Raw genomic sequence first — 22,356 nt, forward strand, 5'->3', positions numbered from 1 at the left:
CTTCAAACCCCACCTTCTGCAGGAGGCCTCCCTGCACTCCACTATCAATATCTACATTTGAAGCACTCTGAAATCACACCTTGCATTGGAGAGAGCTGGTTACATGTTGTCTCCCTCATTAGAAGACCTTTGGAATCGATGAAAAAAAAATGGAGAAAGGTAGCCTAGTAGTACCAGATCTCAAACAGTATTACAAAGCAGTCATCATCAAAATCATCTGGTAGAGGGCAGTTGGGTGACTCAGTGGATAGAGCCAGACTTGAAGCCAGGCCACCGGCCCCAGGCACTTCCTAGCTGTGTGATCTTGGGCAAGTCACTTATTCCCCATTGCCTAGTCCTTATTGCTCTTCTGCCTTGGAACTGACACTTAGTATTATTCTAAAATGAAAGTAAGAGTTTAAATAATTTTTTTAATCAGTCCTGGCCAAGAAATGGTGTTGAGACAGTAGAATAACCTAGGCACACCAAACACAGTAAGTAGGTGACCATCTGACAAAATCTGCTAGGAAAACCAGAAAGCAATTTGTCAGAAACAAGGTAGAGATTAGCATCTCACACCATATACCAAGATAAAATCAAATTGTGAAAAAATAAGCAAACTCAGGGAATATGGGAAAATATACCTGTTGAATCTATGGAAAAGGAAAGCGTTTATGACTATCAAGAGAGAGGGGATTACAAGAAGTAAAACAGATCATTTTTGTTACATGAAATTAAAAGACTTTTACACAAACAAAACTAATGCAGCCCAAACTAGAAGGAAAACAGGAAAAGGGGGGGGGGGGGTGTTTACAGCAGACTTCTCTGACAAAGGTCGCACTTCTTAAATTGTTAGGGAACAAGCCAAATTTATAGGAATACTAGTCATTCCCCGGGTGATAAATGGTCAAAGGAAATGAATAAGCAGAAGAAATCAAACCATTAATAACAGTCCCATATAAAAACAGATGTGTCCAGCTGAAGGCCCCATTTGAATCTCAATGTAACATTCCAAACAGGGCCCTTATTTCCTCCCAAGACCATCCTTGCTCTGAAATGTCTCATTTGTATTGCTGGTACCACCCCGTCCTTCCACGCATCTAAGTTCACAACCTGGAGTCATCCCTGACTCTTCCTCTCCCTAGACTCCCATCTCGCCTCAGCTGCCAAGTTCTGTCAAGCCCCTTGTCTCCATCTCCTCTCCCACAGCCTCTGCCCTCCATTCTGGCCAGCACTGCCTCCCATCTGTACTCCTGCAGGTCTCCTAACAGATCCCCCTGTCCCTAGGCTCCACTCAGTCCTCCAGGCTCATAATATTTGGATTTAGACAAGACCTCACCTCCATCTAGTCAAAGCCCTACTTGAAGAATTCACATTAAAGCTTTCCTGACATGTCATCGCCCAGCCTCTGATGCAGACCCTCAAGGAGGGAGGGCCAACCACTTCCCAAGGCAGCCCGCTGCACTTCAGGACAGCTCTCCTTGCAAAGGAGCTTATCCAGCCATCAAGAATGAATGCACCACTTTGAAATATGCACCCGCTGGAGGCAGTTACTTGGTTCAATGGATTGAGTCAGGCGTGGAGACTGGACGTCCTGGGTTCAAATCAGGCCTCAGACACTTCCCAGCTGGGTGACTTGACCCCCATTGCCTAGCCCTTACTGCTCTTCTGCCTTAGAACCAATATACAATATCAGTTATAAGGCGGAAGATAAGGAAGAAAATACAAATGTTCACCCACTATTTCTAGTCCTAATCTCTATGATCCAAAAGAACTAATGTTCTGAAGGACAATAATGATATTCCCTGAAGTCTGATCTCCTCTGAGCTAAATATGCCCTGCTCAATCAACTGACAATCATTTATTAAGAATTGACTATGTAGGAGCAGCTAGGTGGCTCAGTGGACTGAGAACCAGGCCTAAAAATAAGAGGTCCTGGGTTCAAATCTAGACACTTCTTAGCTGTGTGACCCTGGGCAAGTCACTTAGCCTCTACAGCCTAGGTCTTACTGCTTGTCTGCCTTGGAACCAATACATAGTACTGATTCTAAAATGGCAGGTAAGGATGTTAAAAATAAAGATCAAGCCTGAAAAAAAGAATTGGCCACGTGCCAGGCTTGCAAAGGATGGAGATGCAAAGTCAAAAGTGCCTGTCCTCAAGGAGCTTCCATCTTCTTGGGGGAGACAACCCATCCAGAAATAGGCATATCCAAGATGCATCCATTGTGGTAGGAAGATAGCCCCAGGAGGAAGGCACAAGCGGCTGGGGTCCTCGAACAGAGCGACGTTCCTTCCCAGATCTCATGCGGCTCAATTCCTGAGCTCTTCCTCATCCCAGTTACTGACCCCTGTATGCTCTCTTACGTATCAAGGGGGTTCCCAAAACTGAACTGGTGATGTGGGCAGGGAAACCAGGGATTCTAAAAGGCGAAAGGAGAGCGTGACGAGTGATGGGAAAGCCAAGGATGAATGAAGGAATCAATGAACAATTCACTAAATGGTTACTGGGGCTAATGGGGACACACATAGGTAAGTCGGACTGACCCTGTTCTCAAGGGGCTCCCACACATCCGGAAGGCTTCAGCTACAAGGGGGGTGAGAAGGTCCCTGGTCCGTAGGGGCAGCCGCAGAGTAGAAGGTAAGGCCTCTTCTTCAAGGGCATTTTCACGGATAAAATCTTATCCATTTCTGATGTGAAACCATTTTCCAGGGCAGAGACTTGGGGGTTGAGAATCTTCTCTTTTGGGCCTTCAGGATCCGGGGCGGCTGAGGAGGTGGGGGCTGCAGCCCTGGCAGACCCAGTGACAGGGTCCCACTTCATGGGGGTGGCTTCCCCCAGGACGGAAGGAGGGCCCACACTCTGGGGAGCACTGCTGACCTGGAGGCTCCTGGTAGCCATCAGTCAGCAGAGAGGAGATGGGCCCCTTTTCCAGAGGGGTTGCTCTCCTCCACGATACACGTGGGGTCTCGGCTGGGAGGATGTCTGAGACACGCTTGCACTCCCTAGAATCTTGCGCTCATGCTTTGCACTTTCAGCTAAGCTGGCTTGCCTGCTCTCCACGCGGCCACTAAATAAAGGAGCGCCACGTGTGAGGAACAACCCATAGGCCCATGTGACTGGATGATGGAGCTAGCAAGGGAGGAGTGGTCGAGACTGGAAAGACAGCGAAGAGCCCAGTTACCAAGAGCTTTAAATGGCAACGAGGGCCTGGAGACACAAGGGAGCCCTGGAGTGTCCTGAGGAGTGGGGGTGACCTGCCCAGGCCTGCGCCTTCAGACTGCTGCTTTGGCAGCACTGTGGAGACCTGAGGCCAAGAGCCAGGGAGGACTAGAGCAGTCTGGGTCAGGAGGGTCTGAACCGCGGTAGCTGCTGGAGGAGTGTAGAGAAGGGAGCAAACATGAGAGATGGCAAGCTGTGGTGGTCCTACTTGCCCACGGTCATGCAAGTATCTGAGGCCATATCTGAGCTCAGGATGATAAGCCTTCCAGACTCTGGGCGCTGTGGGGCTCCAGCTGCCCGTAATGGTCTGCGTTGATGTGCAAGCACCCCGGGGCCAGGGGAAATTTCACTTTTGTCTCTGCATCCCCTGCACTCAATACAGTGGCGGCGGTGGTGGTAGTTGATGGATTAGCTGACTGGAAGAGGGGTAGGGTTATCAACAATATGAATTCTTCTCGACACCTTGCACAGGAAATGCCCAGATGCCAGCCACACAGTTCAGCAGAGACCAGGGCTGGACCCGGAGCATTTCGTCCTCAAAATGACAACAGCACCGGGGGAAGAGGTCGGGTCACCAAGGGACAGAGGGCCGAGAGGAAGATCCAGAAAAGGAAATAAATCGGGGGGGGGGGGGGGGGGGGGAGGGGTCAAACAGAGAGGATCAGAGGAGAACCAGGAGAGAGCAGTACCACCAGACCAGAGGACAGAGGGCGACCAACAGGCATGGAGGCTGCAGGGAGATCAGAGGCTGAGCACCAAAAGGACAGAGAACCCTGGGAAGATCTGTGTGAGCCAATGCAGAGTGAAGCAAGGAGCTACCTAGGGCGACGGTAGAGATCTGAACCGGAGTTCAAATCTGGCCTCAGATACTTCCTAGCTGTATATCCTGGGCAAGTCCCTTTACCTGTCAGCTTCCATTTGCTCACCTGTAAAATGGGGACCTCCCAGGGCGGTTATGAGGACTAAGTGAGAAAATATTTGCGGTCCTTAAAGCTCTCTCTAAGTGCCAGCCATCATTATTAGGAAGAACAATTTATACCACGTCAAGGGCAGCTAAGTGACATCATCCAGCTGGGCAGTGTCTGAGGCCGGATTTAAACTCGGGTCTTCCCAACTCCGGGCCCAGTTCACTGAGCTGCCTGCAAAGGCATCAAGATTTCTGAAGCAGTTTAACTAGAGAAAAGTGTTTGAGAAACAAAACTTCAAAGAACTTCTCCCACCCCGGACCTCACACTGCCCTCTCCAAAGGGCCAGGCATCACCTCAGTGCCCATCTAGTGCCTGGCCCAGCCTCGCCCTTCCAGACTCTGCTAAGTGGCCCCTTCCCCTCCCTCTCTCTCCTGAGCTTCCTCCTCCCCATCACATCACAGCAGGACAGGCTTCCACTCCATCCTCGGTGCCTCCCGGATCGACAGACGTGGCTCCGGTCTCTCCCAATCTTCTGTTTCAGCTGCCAAGGTCTCCCATACCCTGAGAGCAGGAGCTCATTCCTCCTGCTGGCATCCCCCAGGCCCTGGCACACACAAGGGACTGGACTGGTGACTGACTGGGCCCTGCCCTAACATTCTGGGAAAGGCAACTGCCTCCTAGGCCCGGCTAGTGCCAGCAGGGGCATCTGGCATTCTCTCTGCCCTCCGGACAGACGTGTGACTGTAGAAAATCAAGGACCCCGGCGGCCAGTCTGAGCCAAGCTCCTGTCCACAACACCCAGAGACAAGTGCGACACAGCCGCGGGCTGGCTGTGGCTCCCTACTGCCAACAGGATCAAGTATAAACTTCTTTGCTTGGCGTTTAGAGCCTTTATTCCCTGGCAATGCTGTCCCTGGAGCCTTCTCCCTGGTCTTTACCCAGGACACTCCACCTCCCTTCTCCAGGCCTTTGTGCGTCTCGGCCAGTCTGGACTCTGGCACGGGCCTCTCCCTTAATGTGGCCTGAACAAGGCCTCCCCACCAGGCGCCCTCCTTTTCTAGCTCCTCTCTGTGTGCCGTTGGCTCCCAGAGGCTGTGGCCTGTCTTTCTCTGTGCTGGTATTTGGGTCCTTGGGGCCCAGCACAGTGTCCGACGTTCTCATCATCTCTGAGGCCCCCCCACATGAAGCTTTACTGCTCTCGAGCAACCCCCAATAACACGCCTTCGGGGCTTTGGAGACGCTGCCGAGAGGGGCAGCGGGCTCTTTACGCACCCTTCTGTGACTTGTTTCACTTAATTCCCAGCTGAAGTGGACAAGCCAGGACAGACCCTCCACCCCTTCCTGGGGCCCCGCAGCACCGCCTCAGGGGCTCTGAGGAGAGAGGACGAAGAGAGCTTACCTTTCTGCAGGTCCTCCTTGAGTGACTTCACCTGCAGAAGCAGAGGGCTGAAAAGAGAGAGGGAAGACTTGAGACACCCTGAGCCGAATCCCCTGGTCCTCTAGCCAGCCAGGGACCAAGCCCTCCGGCGCCCCCTCGGTGGGAGGTCACCTCATGGACTACTGTGAACACTAACCTGGGGGGGGGGGGAGGGGGCAGCTCAGTGGCTCAGGAGAAAGAAAGCCAGGCCTGGAGACTGGAGGTCTTGGGTTCAAATCTGACCTCAGACACTTCCAGCTGTGTGACCCTGGGCAAGTCACTTCACCCCCATTGCTTAGCCCTGACCGCTCTTCTGCCTTAGAACCAATACACAGTATTGATTCTAAATGGAAGGTAAAGGATTAAAAACAAAAACTATCTTGTGGCAGAATGGACAGTGCTGCCCCTGGAGTCAAGAGGATCTGAATTCAAATCCAGCCTGCCTCAACCCTGGGCCAGTCCTCTCCTGCTCAGGGAAGGCTTTCGGGCAACCCTCAATGACCAGACTCTGGGCAGCAGGCAATGACCCCCTGCTTTGGCTACAGGAGTGTCCTCCCTGGGAGGGCTCCACACAAACAAATCACAAAGGAATAGGAAACCAGAGCCCCGGACCCCGGACCCTGGCAGATACCAGTGCGGGAGTGGATGAGACTCGAGCTGCATCCATGCAACCACGAGGTCCTCCATTCCTAACCCATTCTCCCTGTATGCTCGCAGCAGTGATTCTGTCTGGGTGGGGCACTCACCCCCAACCCCCAAGACGGCGGCTCATCTGACGCTTGCCCCAGGGAGTTAGAGAGTAAGTGACTGATACCAAGAGCAAGATCTGAACCCAGGGCTGCTGCTCCCGAGGCCAACCCCCTACTGACTGGCCCGCCATCTCTAAGGTCTTCTCTCTATTATCACTCCGAAGCATCTCCCTGGACCCTGCTCAGGCACTAAGATCTGCAGAGATTCCCCAGGCCCCCAGCCTCATCTGACCCTCCTCGGGCTTCCCCCTCTCCCAGGTCTCCCCCAAACTCATGCCACGTGCTCTGGCAACAGAAATCAATCAGCCTGGCCTTGGACTCTCCTTTTCCTTCTTCATTCCTTCTTTCCTCACGCGCTCTCTGCTCCTCCGCGCTGTGTTACTGCTAACGGGAAGCAGGGCCGCTCGGCGTCCAACAAGCGGCCGGGGGTCTCCAGACCCAAGGCCTGCCGCCCTTTTCCCTCTCCTCCCCCACAGCATACGTCCAGATTCTCCCAGAAAGGCAGAAAGGCCACCTGAACATTCCCAGCCAATTTCCAGACATAAATAATTCCATTTATTGAGACACCCTCCAAGGCCGCAGCATTCCTCGGCCGTCTTCCGGCCCAATCTCATAACCTGAAGCCAGCAGGCCTCCCCTGCCTGGCGCTGGCAAAGGGAAGCACCCTTACCTGTACTCGTCATTGGGGTGTGCGATCTCCACAATGTCCCCCAGCTTAATCTGGGGGAACACTTTGGGATTCACCATGAGCTCATCATCTGCAAGACAAAGCAGAGCCCCACCGGTGAGTCGCACAAAAAATCAAAAACTGGCCACGAGCCCCCCAGGAAGGGCTACACATGAGGGGGGCTCACAGAGGAGGGCACTGAGACTCCACCCTGCAGGGACTCCACCAGGCACAGCCCAGGGTCTGAGTCTAGGCCAGGGCACAAGCACGGGGCAGAGGAAGGGGGGCTCTGGTCCCCCCTGCTTGTCTCCCCCTCAGATCCCCACAAAAGAGAAAGCCAACAGCCGGAGCAAACTGAGAACCAGCCAAGGGAAGGAGGACGCCTGGGGTCAAGGGGGGAAAACCTCAGCACCTCCTCGCCCTGGCAGGTCCACAGACAAAGCTAGCCGAGGCAGGCTGGCCTCTCGGAAAGCCGGGGGCAAAGGCCACCTGACTAAGCAAGTCACAGCTCCTCTGGGCCTCCGTCTGCTCCCCTGTAAAATGGAGAGAAGAGCTCCTGCCTGCCTGGCCCCCTTCCTTCCCACTGGATGCGTGATGAACACGTGGGAAGCCAGAGCTAAAGGGGCCCCAGATCTAAGTGCAGAGGCCCGTGTGGGGCCCACTGAAGGCTTCCCTTTGGGTTGGCACCCCAGGCGCCCAGCACGGAGCGCACGCAGGTGCCTGGGATAGATAGGAAGCGGCGAGCCCTGGGCAGCTTCTTCCCTTTCCCAAGGAGCTCCCGGGGCTGGAGCAGCTCTGACCCCAACAACGCTCACTTCCTGTGTCCTGGGCCTCCGACCCTGGCCTTGAGGATCACCCAGAAAACTTGACCGATACTCGCACTCTGACTGGGGTGAATAGTGGGCAGTAAGGTGGCTCAGTAGACAGAGGGCTGGGTCTGCGGTCAGGAATACCTGAGTTCACATCTGACCTCAGACGCTTCCTAGTCGTGTGATGCTGGACAAGTCATTTAACCTCTGAGCAGGAACCAGCAAACCACTGGAGCCCTGCGGGAGGCTCTGGTCCAAGGGGCCACAAGGGGCCACACCGAATGACCAACTACTACCACATACAGCTCCCCAAAGAGGTCCCCTGGTTTGTCCCGGCTTGAGGAACGGCATGGGTTAATTCCTCATCTGCCGTAAGATGGCGGGGGGCAGGGAGTGAAATGGAGAGGCAGGAGGTCGAGCGAGAAGGCGGAAGCTCAGAGGGCCAGGCACAGCTTCCGAGGGGCTGAGCAGGGCTGCCGCCAGAGCCCACGCTCCTTCCAGCGCTCCGAGATGCCCCATCTCTCCTCCGGAAGCCAAAAACAAACTACAAAGGACTCGATTGTCCCAAACTCACAGCCTCTCGTGGGCAGAAGGAAACCAAAGGCCAGGGACGTGGAGAGAGGCCCAGGGTGCTCGCAGCCAAGCCAGGCTGGAGGTCCAGGTCTCTCTCTAACTGTTCATCACAGGCTCTTCCTACTCCATCCCTTGGCTTCCTCTCACCCCCACACCAGCCTTTCAATCCAATTACACCTTTTTTAGAGCTTCTGTGAACAAGTCACACAGCACTGACGAAACACTACTGTGGGGCAGGCCTTGTGCTCAGTCTGGGATACAAAGGAGGGTCAAAGGGAGGCCTTCATGTACACAGGAGCTCTCAGTCTAACAGGGGTGGGAGGGAGACAACAGTGGACAGCCCAGATCTAGGCAGGATGAATGAGGGGCCTCAAAGGGAAGACTGAGATCAAGCAGGAATGGGAGAGGCTTCCTCTCAAAGGCGGGACCAAAGAGGAGACTTAAAGGAGGCCGTGGGGCAGAGATGTGGATGCCTGAATCAAGCAACAGGCCTGAGGGACAGTCAGCAGGCCAGTGTCACCAGGACTGTAGAGTACATAGGGGTAAATGAAGAGCCCAAATAAAAAGGTAGGGAGAGGAGAGAGAATGAAGGGCTTCAAAAGTCAAAGAAAGGGGCTAATGTTTATATAATAACTGAATATATAAGACATATAAATAAAATAATTTAATAATTAATAACAATAATTTATCCTCTAGATAACGGAACCACCCACTGAAATGGACAGGGTGGGACCTGAGCCTTATTGTGAGCTTTATCAATCTGACAACTGAGTGAAAAGAGACTTGGGGCAAGAGGACAAACCAGGTGACTACTACAAGGCTCCAGGGATAAAATAAAAGCAAATAGTCCCAACCCTCAGGGAGAAACAAAGTTTGGCAAACCCAAGGCAATCTGAGGTGGAAGAGGACAATGGTCATGGTGTATGGTGGGGGGAGAGGCAGAGCCAGGAAGGCTGAGGTTGGGTTACACCTGGGCCAGCCCCAGGTACACACACAGGAAGGCCCTCTCCTGATCCAACGAAAATTTACTAGATGGATGCCAAGGGGACCAAAGGCACTTATGAGACTCAACTGCTCTGGGTCCCAGTTCCTCATGTATAAAATGGGAATGCTAAAAAACTTACCAGTCAGGAGGGATGAAATGCTCACATGAAATAATATGCATAAAACCTTGGTGAATTCAAGAGCTTGATGTGTTTGAAGTTGTAATTATGTTATTATCATTATTAGCAGTAAACAGGTTAGTCATGAACATTTCAGTGCAATCAGGAAACTCCAACACTACTGCCCAATCGCTGAGCATTGGGGACATTGGCCAATTCACAGAATGCCCTTCTCATGCAAGTAGGTCCCTATGCTGAAGTCCAGGTCACTGCTCCCAAAGCCTTTGGCAACACTCTGAGTCAACAGATGCTGAACCCTGAGGCTCCCTCCCCTCCCTCTGAGGCCCTCCCCATACCCCAGAGCCAGGGGATGCTCACCGCTGCCCCCAAATCCCTTCTTGTGTATGACGAGCTTGTAGACCTTATTGGTCCTCATCTTGGCCCGGTGCTTTCTTCAACTGTTCCAAGCTGTGTCCTGAGAAATCATCATGCCTCCCTGCCTTCAAGAAAGAAACAAATAGATATTTTCAGACTCTGGTTCTTTAGTAACAAAGTGGCTAGTCTAAGGAAAATGAGCTTAGGGACGAGGGCCAGCATTTGACTCAACCTGCCATGACGGAGCAGATGCCTGATATAGCAAATTCATCCTTGGCAAGTGACTGCTTTATTGATGTATTTTATGAAGGTTGTATGGAATGGAGGAGGAGGGGGATCCTAATGATGGCAAAAAGGGCTGACACTTTATGGAAGAAAGAGTTTTAGGTTAGAAAAAAATCAAAGGGATAGCTAGGTGGCTCAGTGGATACAGCCAGACCTGGAGAAAGGAGGATCTGAGTTTGAATCTGGTCTCAGACACTTCCTAGCTGGGTGACCCTGGACAACTCTTACAGCTCTTCTGCCTAGGAACGGATACACAGTATTGATTCTAAGATGGAATGTAACAAGTTAAAAAAAAAAGAAAAAACTCAACATATCAACTAACATATTGGTAGAAGCTCATTTTGTGGTCACAAAGAACAGAAACAGACGATCCCCATCAACCGGGGAATGGCTAAACAAATTATGAACGTAATGGAATACTCCTGTGCTATAAGAAATGACGTAGGGGATAGAAGCATAGAAAGATCTCTATAAACGGATGCAGGATGACATCAGCAGAAGCAAGAAAACAATATCCACAATGATCATGTAAATGGAAAGAATGGCAACACATCAAAAATCAGAAAGGAATGTAACAAAATTATAAAGATCGGGAAGGACTAGAAAGAAGGTGAAGAGAGGCATCCCAACCCACCCCTTGGTGAAGGAAAGAGATCTAAAAGGACTGCACATCCGGGAGATTTTCTGACTTCTTCAATTTACTGATCAGGAATGATTTTTCATCGTTTTCAGTCATTTAAAAAATATCTGTTATAGGAGAGGGAGGGGAAATTATACTGTTGTAAAAAAAATCAAAGATGTTTTTTTTTTCCCAAGTCCTCTACTTGGAGCTAGCAAACCTGGAGTCCCAGCTCAGACCCACAGGCTGTATAACCTCCAACAAGTCACTTCTCTCCCTGTAAACTCAGTTTCCCACCCTGTAAAATGAAGATGATGATAACTGGGCAACCTCACTCATCACAGGGTTGAGGAAGAGATGACATGGAAGTTAAGGATCTGGCAAAACCCAGAGCATTACATAAACACAGTTTATTGATACTCCATTGAGGTCACATCTGTGTGCTCTAGGAAGGAGTATCAGGCTTGGGCCGAGAAAAGCCCAAAATCTCTGTGCTACCAGACAGAGCTTTCAGAAGATATGTCACAGAGAAGCTGCAAAATTCCCTTGGTGAGGGGAATTCCCTCCTCATATGAAACAGCAGGGCCAGACCAAAAAAGAGTGTTTTTTGTTGTTTTTTTAACAGAGGAAACTGATTAGCAGTGCATATCCACCATTGCTCTATGATGTATAATCTTAGAGGGGGGCCAGTGACACTCAGAGAGTGACTTCACTGAAAGATTAAGTGCCCAAGGTCACAAGATGGCGTGATGTCCTAGGTGGGACCAGAACCTGAGCCTTCGGGACTCCCGGGCCAGCTCTGTCCCTAAATGCTGGATCTAAAGAAAGAAAGTGTGTCTGTTTGTGTTTGTTTATTTGTGTATTTTATGGGTGTGTATATCATCATTATCACTCATCACTGAGTCAAAGAATCAGAGGAAGGTCTGCAGCCTAATGGGAAAAAAATGGGGAAAATCCACAGGAAGAAAAAGGAGGGGTCAAAATCAGCACCAGTGAAGGAAATGTCCACTCTGATAAAATCATTAAATCCAGAAAGATCAGGAGACATCACAGTTCATCTAGTACTGGCCCCTCGTCTTACAAATGACTCAACTGAGGCCTATGGTCATGAGGAGCCACGGTGGGACTGAACACAGGTCCTGGCTTCCACTCCAGGTTTCTTTCCAAGTCTTTGCTTCCAAATATTTTATTTGAGTCCAATCGACAAGAGTAAACCATTGGCATCCCAGTAAGGCAGAGCTGGAACAAGCCTCAGCTATCTATCCTCAGGCTCCAGGGCTTTCAGCCTGGGATCTGCTGTGTTTTTTCTCAGTATATCCATAATTCCATTTCAACAGAACTCCTTTCCATAGCAGTGGTGTGTATCTGATTTTATGCCTTCAAAAACACAAGAAGGAAGGCCTTGGCCTCACCAGCCTGCCCAAAAGGCCCAAGACATTAACCAGGTTAAAAAGCTCTAACCTGGGGAGACCCCCTTATTTTGCAGAAATTTCACTGAGGCCAAAAGAACTCACCCAAGATTCCACAGACATTCAAACACAGGTGCTCTGGCCCCAAAGGCTCTCTGTCTATCAAATCTGCAGATACTATGGAAAAGGGAAAAGGCCTAGATGGCTTCCGCAGGATCCCAGAATATCTGTGCAGGCAGAGGTCCAAGAGGCTAACCCCCTCATCTCAGACAGGGCACACAAAGCCCCACTCATGCACTAGGGCCTCCCCCCAACTCCAGGGAGGGCTCGTACCCCTGTGTCCACCTCTATACAAAGGACACAGAGACCCCCAGTGTAACGGGTGCTTGTTGGTTGAAAAAATGTCAAGTGCTGGAGGGGGCTTTGGAGAGATCCTTTAGCCTGGGAACAAGAGCCCTCAGAGGCCTTCTATATCCAGCCTCCCTCCACAGGGGCTCCTTCTGCCCTGTCCCCACCCATGAGTGAGGAGGGGACCCACAGTCTTCCAAGGCAGCCCACAGCACTCAGATGCAGCTCCCCTGGGTAGCAAGGTTTCTTGACATCCAGCCTAAAGTGGCTCCTGTATAACCTTCCTCCCAAGGGTCCTGGTTCTGCCTTCCAGGGCCCAAGAGACTTCCTCTCCTGATTCCCCCATCACTGTGGCACCTTGCCTCCCTCTGGGATCACCCCGATAATCCTGTCTGGATCTCACTTGTACAGAGGTGTTTGTAGGCTGTCTCCTCTCTTAGACTAGGAGCTGGTCAAGGGCAGGGACTGGTTTTGTATCCCTAGCTCTTAAGTGCCAGCACCTAGTGGGCACTTAGTGAGCTAGCTAGCACCTTCCCTCATCTCCATTTTTGTCCCTAACGGTCATCCTCTCACTAGGGTGGATGCCCTGAGGGCAGGGCTGTGTGGGCACCACTGCAACTAGGCACACAACAGTCACTTAATCAATGCTTGCAGTCTGACTGCAGGGACCTTCCTCTAAGAGAATCTCCCATTCATCCCAGAGGTTTGTCCCCAGGTGTCACCTCCCACTAGGCTGGATGCCCCCAGGGCAGGGCTGGGTGGGCACAACACCAGGTACACAGCAGGCACTTAATCAAGGCTTGAAATCTGACTGTAGGCTCCTTCCTCTAAGAGGATCTCCCATTCACCCCAGCAGCTGGTACACAGCAAGCACTTAATCAATGCATGAAATCTGACTGTAGGCACTTTCCCTCAAAGAGGATTTCTCCTTCACTGATTTGTTGCCTCCCACTAGGCTGGATGCCCCCAGGGCAGGGCTATGTGGACACCAGAACACCTGGCATACAACAGGTACTTAGGCACATTACCTGCAAGAAGGAGGATGTGGGACGCCCCCTCCCCACTGCAAGGGGGAGTGGGGTGCCAGGCCAGTCCCTACCTCCACCTTCTGAGCAGGCCCCACTGTCGAGCGCCTGCTGCTCCTCCCGCCGCTCCCATTCCCCAGGTGCTGGGTTCGAGTCCCGCAGGATCCCGAAAGGTCACGTGGTGTCTGTGAAGCAGGGGTTGGGAGGGCAGGAGGCGGGGGATCGGGCCTCAGTTTCCCCGGGAGCCTGGCACTGGGGGAAGGAGGAAGCGCAGAAGGGCCCGCGATCCGCACTCACTTGCTACTCTCTCCCGTCCATCCGTCCGCTCCCGCCCGCCACGCTCTCCGGGTCCCAGAACCCAGGTTCCACGGACCGGCACTTGGGGTAAGGACCGCGATAGCGCCCGCTCCTGCGCTCGCGCCCACACCCAGGCCCCGCCCCCTCCGCGCGGCCCCGCCCCGCCTGAGCCACCTCCTCTAGTCAAAAGCCTCACTTCCTCATCCGGGGCTCGTAGGGGCTAGGGGGCGGGGCCGGGCGCCAAGATGCGGCCCCGCCTCTGCTTCCCGCCAAGCTACCCATTGGCTGGGACTGAGTATGCGCATTGGACGTTCTCTCGCCCCCTTCCCCTCTCACCACCTCTCCTCTTTCCTCCAGGACCCTCTGTGAATGGGATGTGGATTCCTGGACCTTTGTTGTTATGGCTCACTCTTGTCCGACTCTACGTAACCCCTTTAGGGGTTTTCTTGACTTAGATCCTTGGAGTGGAGTGGTTTGCCATCTCCTTCAGCTCGTCTTACAGAGGAGGAAACAGGCCAACAGGGTTAAGCGATTTGCCCTGGGTCACCTAGGAAGTAGACGAGGCTGCACTCAGCTCTTCCTGCCTCCAGACCTAGTGTTCTATCCATTGCAGCATTCAGCTGCCCATCCTGGACTTAAAAACACAGAACTGACAAACTCCCGGAGTTTAGAATGGACCCAACTAAGCAACAAACTGCCTGATAATAGGAAAATCTAATTAAAGGAGGAAAAAAGGATAAAGGAGGGAAACATTCATCCATGTGTATCCAACAAGCCACATTTTCATTGCTGTAATGAAGAAAGAATAAAAGGAGTCAGAACATTCACAAGTTCATCAGAAACCCAAGAAAGGAGCATGTAGTAAATGCATGCACTCAAATGTCTGTGCACAAATTCACAGGAGTTTAAGAAAAAGCAAGGTGAAGTAGAGGAACCCATTGGCCTTCAGAAGCACCCAGGAGAATTAGATGGAAGGGGGCAGCTGGGTAGCTCAATGGATTGAGAGCCAGGCCTAGAGATGGGAGGTCCTAGATTCAAAATCTGGTCTCAAACACTTCCCAGCTGTGTGACCCTGGCCAAGTCACTTGACCCCCATTGCCTAGCCCTTACCACTCTTCTGCCTTGGAACCAATACCCAGTATTGATTCCAAGATGGAAGGTGAGGGTTTAAAAGAATAATAATAAAAATTGGATGGATATAAGCAAAGCCGGGAAGAGGCCTCAGAAGACAGAGAGAGAGAGTACTGGTTGGGTGAAAGAGAGAAGAGAACATTAAGAAAAGAGACTCATGTGAAAATGTAAGAAATGGGGAGAAATCAGGTTGCAGCAACTGGGCAAAGATGAAGTGATAGGAGTGTTAAGTGATTTTCATCTACCACGGACCAACCAGGCAGAAAGAAATAAGGGCTGAGAAATTTGGGAAACATTACAAACATGGGCATAGCCATGACCACAGGTCCAAGGAGGACTTCATTTTTACCCAGACATCTTCTGGAGCCATATCTCTCACTGTCAATATTCTCTCTGCCTATGTCTCTGTCTGTCTCTCCTCTTTATCTATCTCTGGCTGTTTCCCTGTTTCTTTGGCTCTCTGGCTCTGGCTTTGTCTCTCTCTGCCTCTGTCCCTGTGTCTGGGAGCATGGCTCTTCTCAAGGCTCTTAGGCTCAGGTTCCTGAACTCTATCAGGATCAGAAGACAGCAAATGGTCAAGGTAGTGGTAATAGTGTGACCTGCCTGGCAAAAAATTGCATCCTGTCTTCCCTTTGAGGTGCCTTGCCAATTAATGCTAGATTGACTTGCCCATTCTATGAGTAGCAGCTGGTGGGGACTCCTGGCTCCTTTTCCATAGGAGCCACTTCCCTGAATGATGGGAAATTATGGAAGAAACTAAACAATGAAATTCTGAAGTCACAAATGGAAACAATTCCAAAAAGAAGGGAAAATGGAATTTGTCCAAAGAGACCAATGTGGATACTTCCTAGATGACTATGACCCTAGGCAGGTCTCTTAAACCTAGTTGCTTAGCCCTTACCTCTCTTCAGCCCTGGAACCTGTAGACTATCAATTCTAAGCAGATAGGAAGGAAGGAAGGAAGGAAGGAAGGAAGGAAGGAAGGAAGGAAAGAAAGAAAGAAAGAAAGAAAGAAAGAAAGAAAGAAAGAAAGAAAGAAAGAAAGAAAGAAAGAAAGAAAGAAAGAAAGAAAGAAAGAAAGAAAGAAAGAAAGAAAGAGGAGGGAGGGAGGGGAAGAAGGAAGGAAGGAAGGAAGGAAGGAAGGAAGGAAGGAAGGAAGGAAGGAAGGAAGGAAGGAAGGAAGGAAGGAAGGAAGGAAGGAAGGAACTATGCCCCAAAAAGTTATTTGATTGTGGCATATCCCTTGACCTACCTGTACTACTATTAGGACAACCCCAAAAAATCAAAGAAAGAGGAAAGGGATGTTTATGTACAAAATATTTCTAGTAGCTCTTTTCATAGTAAACAAAAAAACTGGAAACTAAACATGTAGCTATTAGAAAATGGCTAAAGGAATTGTGGTACATGAGTGTAATCAAATATCAGACCTAAAGAAGTGGGGAAATTGAGATTTACAGTAAAGTGAGCAGAATTAGGAGAGTTTACACAATGACAAAAACATTATGGAGAAAAACAACTTGGAAAGACTTTAGAACTCTTGATTAATGCTAGGATAAATCCCAAGTCTGAAGGAGTGAGCATGAATCATCCCACCCACCTCCTGCCAAAGAGATAACAGGGCTTCAAATCCAGAATTACACATGCATATTTGGACTTGGCTAGTGTAGGAATTTGTTTAACTGTACTATGAGTAATTGTTCTTGGGATTTAAGTTTTTTAACTGTTCAATGGCAATGGGGCGGTAAAGAGAGAGAAGTTTGGTTTGTTTTTTTTATTTTTATTATTTTATTTATTTATTTTTATTATTTTTATTAATATATTTTTTATATTTATATATATATTTATTATTTTTATTATATGGTGAGGGACAGGTAGGTGGTTCAGTAGATAGAGAGCTAGGCCTGAAGATAGAAGGTTCTGGGTTCAAATGTGCCTTCAGTCACTTCCTGGCTATGTGACCCTGGACAAGTCACTTAATCCCCACTGCCTAGCCCTTACTGCTCATCTGCCTTGGAATCAATACTTCATGTTAATTCTAAGACAGAAGGCAAAGGATTTGTTTTTTTTAATGTATAAGGTACTGTATTTATATAAAGTGGTACAACAAGATCCCATGATATATTCATGTCACTTAGCCTAGACAAATTACACCCCCAGGTATTGAAAAAATGGGCACAATTTGGAACTATAAGCTTAAAGTCATTAAAAATATATATATCCTTTCAGCCAGAAATACTAGACAAATGGCCTAAAGAAATAAAAGAAAGAGGGACTCTTGTGTACAAAAATATCATAATATCACTTTTGTCACAGCAAAGAATTCAAAAGGGTGCCCATCCATTTGGGAATGGCCAAAGGAATGCTAGTATATGAATTAATGAAATAGTATGATGCCACAAGGATTTATGAAGAAGAGGGATTCAGAGAAACCTGGGAAGACTTGTATCAACTGAGGTAGATGAAGTGAGAAGAGCCAGGAGAACTGTTTATATAATAACCACAACCCTATTAAAATGTTTAAAATGATGGGACTAATCAATGAAATGGTCAATAATTATTCTCAATAGTCATAATGAAATATGCTACTTGTACACCCTTCTAGGAGGATGGGCTGGATTTGTAGAATGAGACATGGCTGATAATGTGGATTTGTTTTGCTTCGATATGCTTAATGGTTAGGAGAGAGGGTTTAATTTTTTTTTTTTTTGGTTGGGGAGAATTGGATGAGGCAAAGGGATGAGTGATAGTGATGCTAAAAAAGGAGGAAAAGAACACTGTCAAGGAAGCATTTCAAAAAAATATGCCCTCCCCAACCGTAAAAGGAATTGTCAGAGTACAAAAGCAGATTTCCTGCCTTCTTTTCTTCCTGAGTTTTTTCTTGTGTGATTTATGTCTTCTTTCCCAACATGAGGAAAAGGGACATTTATATTGCAGCAACAGAACTGGAACAACTCGATCTGGCTGTTTGCCACCTCGGGAGAGGGGAGGGGAGAGAATTCAAATTGAAAAAGGTCAGAAAGAAATTGATATTTTAATTGTTTCTATGTGCAATTTAAAAAAAAGAATGAGTTGGTAAAAAACATTACATGAAGAAAAAAATACATAGAAGAGAACAGAAGATTCAGCAGGATAGAGACAAGAAAGAGAATTTTTAAACTGACTTTAAAATCTATTATATGCTTTAAAAAAAGCCTTACTTTCTCTCTTAATATCAATCCTAAGACTGAAAAGAAGCAGAGCCTAGGCTATGGGAGTTAAGTGACTCACCCAGGAACATACAGCCAAGAAGTGTGTGAGGTCAGATTTGAACCTAGGTCTTCCCAGCTCTAGGCCTGGTGATCTATCCACTCTGCTACCTAGCTACCTCCTCTCCATTATATACTTTTAAAAAGGAAAGAAGCAGCATGAGGTTGTGGTTCCTGATTTCCCTATTCTTTATTGTATACATACAAGTTCATATTTGTTGATGTTTTTGAGTTCAGACAAACAAAAAAATGAAAATTTTCAGAAGAGCCTGAGGACGTGATTGCTTAACAAGTGACAGGACTTTTTGAAAGTATATGGAAAAGGAGAATAGCATTATGGGATTGAAAATGAGCAAATGTCAACTTTTCTGGCACTCATTTTCTCCCTTTCTAGAATTATGGGGCAGCACTTAATGATAGTGTCACAGACTTCTAAATCCATTCCAGTCTACTTGTTTTATAGATGAGAGAACTGAAGCTAAGAGAGTAATTTACCCAGAAATCCATGGTTTAGTACAGATTCAGGACAGGTTCTTTGATCCCTTCTAATCCATTTAATAATAATTTAATAATAGTTCTATCAACATTAATTTATTTTAATCATTTTAATAAATTAACATGGATTTAATATGGGTTGTTTAGTGATGTTTTATTGATTAGTAATATTTAATAAGAAAATTCATAATTTTGAGAGGAGAAAATTCAGGAGCAAAGAGGAAAAGAGACTTGCCCAAAGTCATCGAAGTAGTAACTAGGCCAAAATTTGAACCCAGGTCCTTTGACTCCAAATCTTGATCTCTTTCAACTGTACTGTTCTGCCTGCCTCTAACAAACTCCAAGGTCTCTTGCAGATTGAATAATTATAATTTGAGGGGCAGCAAGGTGATTCAGTGGATTGAGAGGCAGGCCTGGAAATAAGAAGTCCTGAGTTCAAATTTGGCTTCAGATACTTTCCTAGCTGTATGATCCTGGGAAAGTCACTTGAAACCCCATTGCCAAGCGCTCACTGCTCTTCTGCCTTTGAACCAATACACAGAATTGATTCTAAGACAGAAAAGAAGGGTTAAAAAAAAAGAAAGAAAAAACTCAACATATTGATCAATTAACATATTTTTTATTTTAATTTTTTTTTAATTTGGTCAATTTCAAACATTATTCCTTGGTTACAAAAATCATTTTCTATTCCTCCCTCCCCTCCCCCCACCCAGTGGAATAGCCAGTGCGCAATTACACTGGGTATTACATGTGTCCTTGATCAGAACCTATTTCCATGCTGTTGATGTTTGTACTGGGATGATCCTTTAGAGTCTACCTCCCCAATCATATCCCCTTGATCCATGTAATCAAGCAGTTGTTTTTCTTCAGTGTTTTTACTCCCACAGTTCTTCCTCTGGCTGTGGATAGTTTCTTTCTCATAGATCCCTCTGAATTGTCCTGGATCATTGCATTGCTGCTAGTAGAGAAGTCCATTACACTTGATTGTGCCACAGTGTATCAGTCTCTGTGTACAATGTTCTCCTGGTTCTGCTCCTGTAAACCTCAATCCTCTCACTCTGTATCACTTCCTGGAGGTTGTTCCACTCCCCATGGAATTCCTCCACTTTATTATTCCTTTGAGCACAATAGTATTCCATCACCAACATATACCACAATTTGTTCAACCATTCCCCAATTGAAGGGCATCCCCTCCTTTTCCAATTTTTTACCACCACAAAGAGCACAGTTATGAATATTCTTGTACAAGTCTTTTTCCTCATTATCTCTTTGGGGTACAAACCCAGCAGTGCTGTGGCTGGATCAAAGGGCAGGCTGTCTTTTAGTGCCCTTTGGGCATAGTTCCAAATTGCCCTCCAGAATGGTTGGATCAATTCACAACTCCACCAGCAATGCATTAATGTCCCCACTTTGCCACATCCCCTCCAGTGTTCATTACTTTCCATAGCTGTCATGTTAGCCAATCTGCTAGATGTGAGGTGATATCTCAGAGTTGTTTTGATTTGCATCTCTCTGATTATAAGAGATTTATTTAGAACACTTTAGTTTTGATTTTTTTAACTGAAAATTGTCTCTTCATGTCCCTTGCCATTCCCCAATTGAAGAGCATCCCCTCATTTTCCATTTTTTTACCACCACAAAGAGTGCAGCTATGAATATTCTTGTACAAGTCTTTTTCCTTATTATCTCTTTGAGGTACAAACCCAGCAGTGCTATGGCTGGATCAAAGGGCAGACAGTCTTTTAGCGCCCTTTGGGCATAGTTCCAAACTGCTCTCCAGGATGGTTGGATCAATTCACAACTCCACCAGCAATGAATTAACGTCCCAACTTTGCCACATCCCCTCCAGCATTCATTATTTTCCTTTGCTGTCATGTTAGCCAATCTGCTAGGTGTGAGGTGATACCTCAGAGTTGTTTTGATATGCATCTCTCTGATTATAAGAGTTTTAGAACATTTTTTCATGTGCTTATTAATACTTTTGATTTCTTTAAGTGAAAATTGCCTATTCATGTCCCTTGCCCATTTTTCAATTGGAGAATGGCTTGATTTTTTGTACAACTGGTTTAGCATTTTATAAATTTGAGTAATTAGACCTTTGTTGCTTCCCTTCTAATTTTGGATGCATTAGTTTTGTTTGTATAAAACTTTTTTAATTTGATGTAATAAAAATTATTGATTTTACATTTTGTGATTTTTTTCTAGCTCTTGCTTGGTTTTAAAGTCTTTCCTTTCCCAAAGATCTGACATGTATACTATTCTGTGTTTGCCTAATTTGCTTATAGTTTCCTTCTTTATATTCAGGTCATTTACCCATTCTGAGTTTATCTTGGCGTAGGGTGTGAGGTGTTGATCCAAACCTAATCTCTCCCATACTGTCTTCCAATTTTCCCAGCAGTTTTTATCAAATACTGGATTTTGGTCCCAAAGGCTTGGATCTTTGGGCTTATCATAGACTCTTGTTGAAGTCATTTACCCCTAGTCTATTCCACTGATCCTCCTTTCTTTTTCTTAGCCAGTACCATATTGTTTGATGACCACTGCTTTATAGTATAGTTTGAGATCTGGGACTGCAAGGCCACCTTCCTTCACATTTTTTCATTATTTCCCTGGATATCCCTTGATCTTTTGTTCTTCCAAATGAACTTTGTTATGTTTTTTTCTAATTCAGTAAAAAAAGGTTCTTGGTAGTTCAATGGGTTATAGCACTAAATAAGTAAATAAGTTTGGGTAGGATGGTCATTTTTATTATGTTAGCTCGTCCCATCCATGAGCAATCAATGTTTTTCCAATTGCTCAAGTCTAGTTTTAGTTGTGTGAAGAGTGTTTTGTAGTTGTGTTCATAGAGTTCCTGTGTTTGTCTTGGCAGATAGATTCCCAAGTATTTTATATTGTATAGGGTGGATTTTAAATGGAATTTTCTCTTTCTAATTCTTGCTGCTGAGATGTGTTGGAGATAAATAGAAATGCTGATGACTTATGTGGGTTTATTTTGTATCCTGCAACTTTGCTAAAGTTGATTATTTCCACTAGCTTTTTAGTTGATTCTCTAGGATTCTTTAAGTAGGCCATCATATCATCCACAAGAGTGACAGCTTGGTCTCTTCATTGCCAATTTTAATACCTTCAATTTCTTTTTCTTCTCTAATTGCTACTGCTAGTGTTTCTAGTACAATGTTAAATAATAGCGGTGATAATGGGCATCCTTGTTTTACTCCTGATCATTTTGGGAAGGCCTTCTAGTTTATCGCCATTGCAGATGATGTGAACTGATGGTTTTAGATACTGTTTTATTTTTAGGAAAGACCTTTCTATTTCTATACTTACTAGTGTTTTCAGTGGGAATGAGTGTTGTATTTTATCAAAGGCTTTTTCTGCGTCTATTGAGATAATCATGTTATTTTTGTTGGTTTGCCTGTTTATATGGTCAATTATGTGGATGGTTTTCCTAATATTGAACCATCCTTGCATTCCTGGTATAAATCCCTCCTGATGATAGTGAATAACCCTTGTGATGACGATCAATTTACAGATTGATAGCAGACATTTTCATGGTAGGAAAAAACTGGTAACATGTATCACACAAACAAACATTAAGTATTTCTAATGAGCCAGGAACTGTGAGAAGTACAAAGACAAATCTGAACTATTCCTGTCCTAAAGGAACTGGCAGTAGCACATGAAGGGCTACATAAATCAATG

At 47.1% G+C, this 22,356-nt stretch overlaps 1 protein-coding gene across 8 annotated transcripts in view; it reads right to left on the reverse strand.

The window, feature by feature from the left end:
• DEPDC5 (DEP domain containing 5, GATOR1 subcomplex subunit) overlaps window positions 1-13,963 on the reverse strand; it is a 116,113-nt gene extending 102,150 nt beyond the window's left edge. For all 8 annotated transcript variants that reach the window (XM_056821444.1, XM_056821443.1, XM_056821440.1 and 5 more), the window contains exons 1-4: window positions 13,784-13,963; window positions 9,804-9,925; window positions 6,944-7,031; window positions 5,507-5,553 (exon numbers count right to left, since the gene is read on the reverse strand). In XM_056821444.1, the coding sequence (XP_056677422.1) occupies window positions 5,507-5,553; window positions 6,944-7,031; window positions 9,804-9,861 (193 nt within the window). In that variant the 5' untranslated portion in view covers window positions 9,862-9,925; window positions 13,784-13,963. The remainder of the gene's footprint in view (window positions 1-5,506; window positions 5,554-6,943; window positions 7,032-9,803; window positions 9,926-13,783) is intronic.
• Between the last annotated feature and the right edge of the window lie 8,393 nt (window positions 13,964-22,356).

The sequence above is a fragment of the Monodelphis domestica genome, chromosome 3 (assembly GCF_027887165.1).
Source record: "Monodelphis domestica isolate mMonDom1 chromosome 3, mMonDom1.pri, whole genome shotgun sequence".
NCBI classification, from domain to species: domain Eukaryota; kingdom Metazoa; phylum Chordata; class Mammalia; order Didelphimorphia; family Didelphidae; genus Monodelphis; species Monodelphis domestica.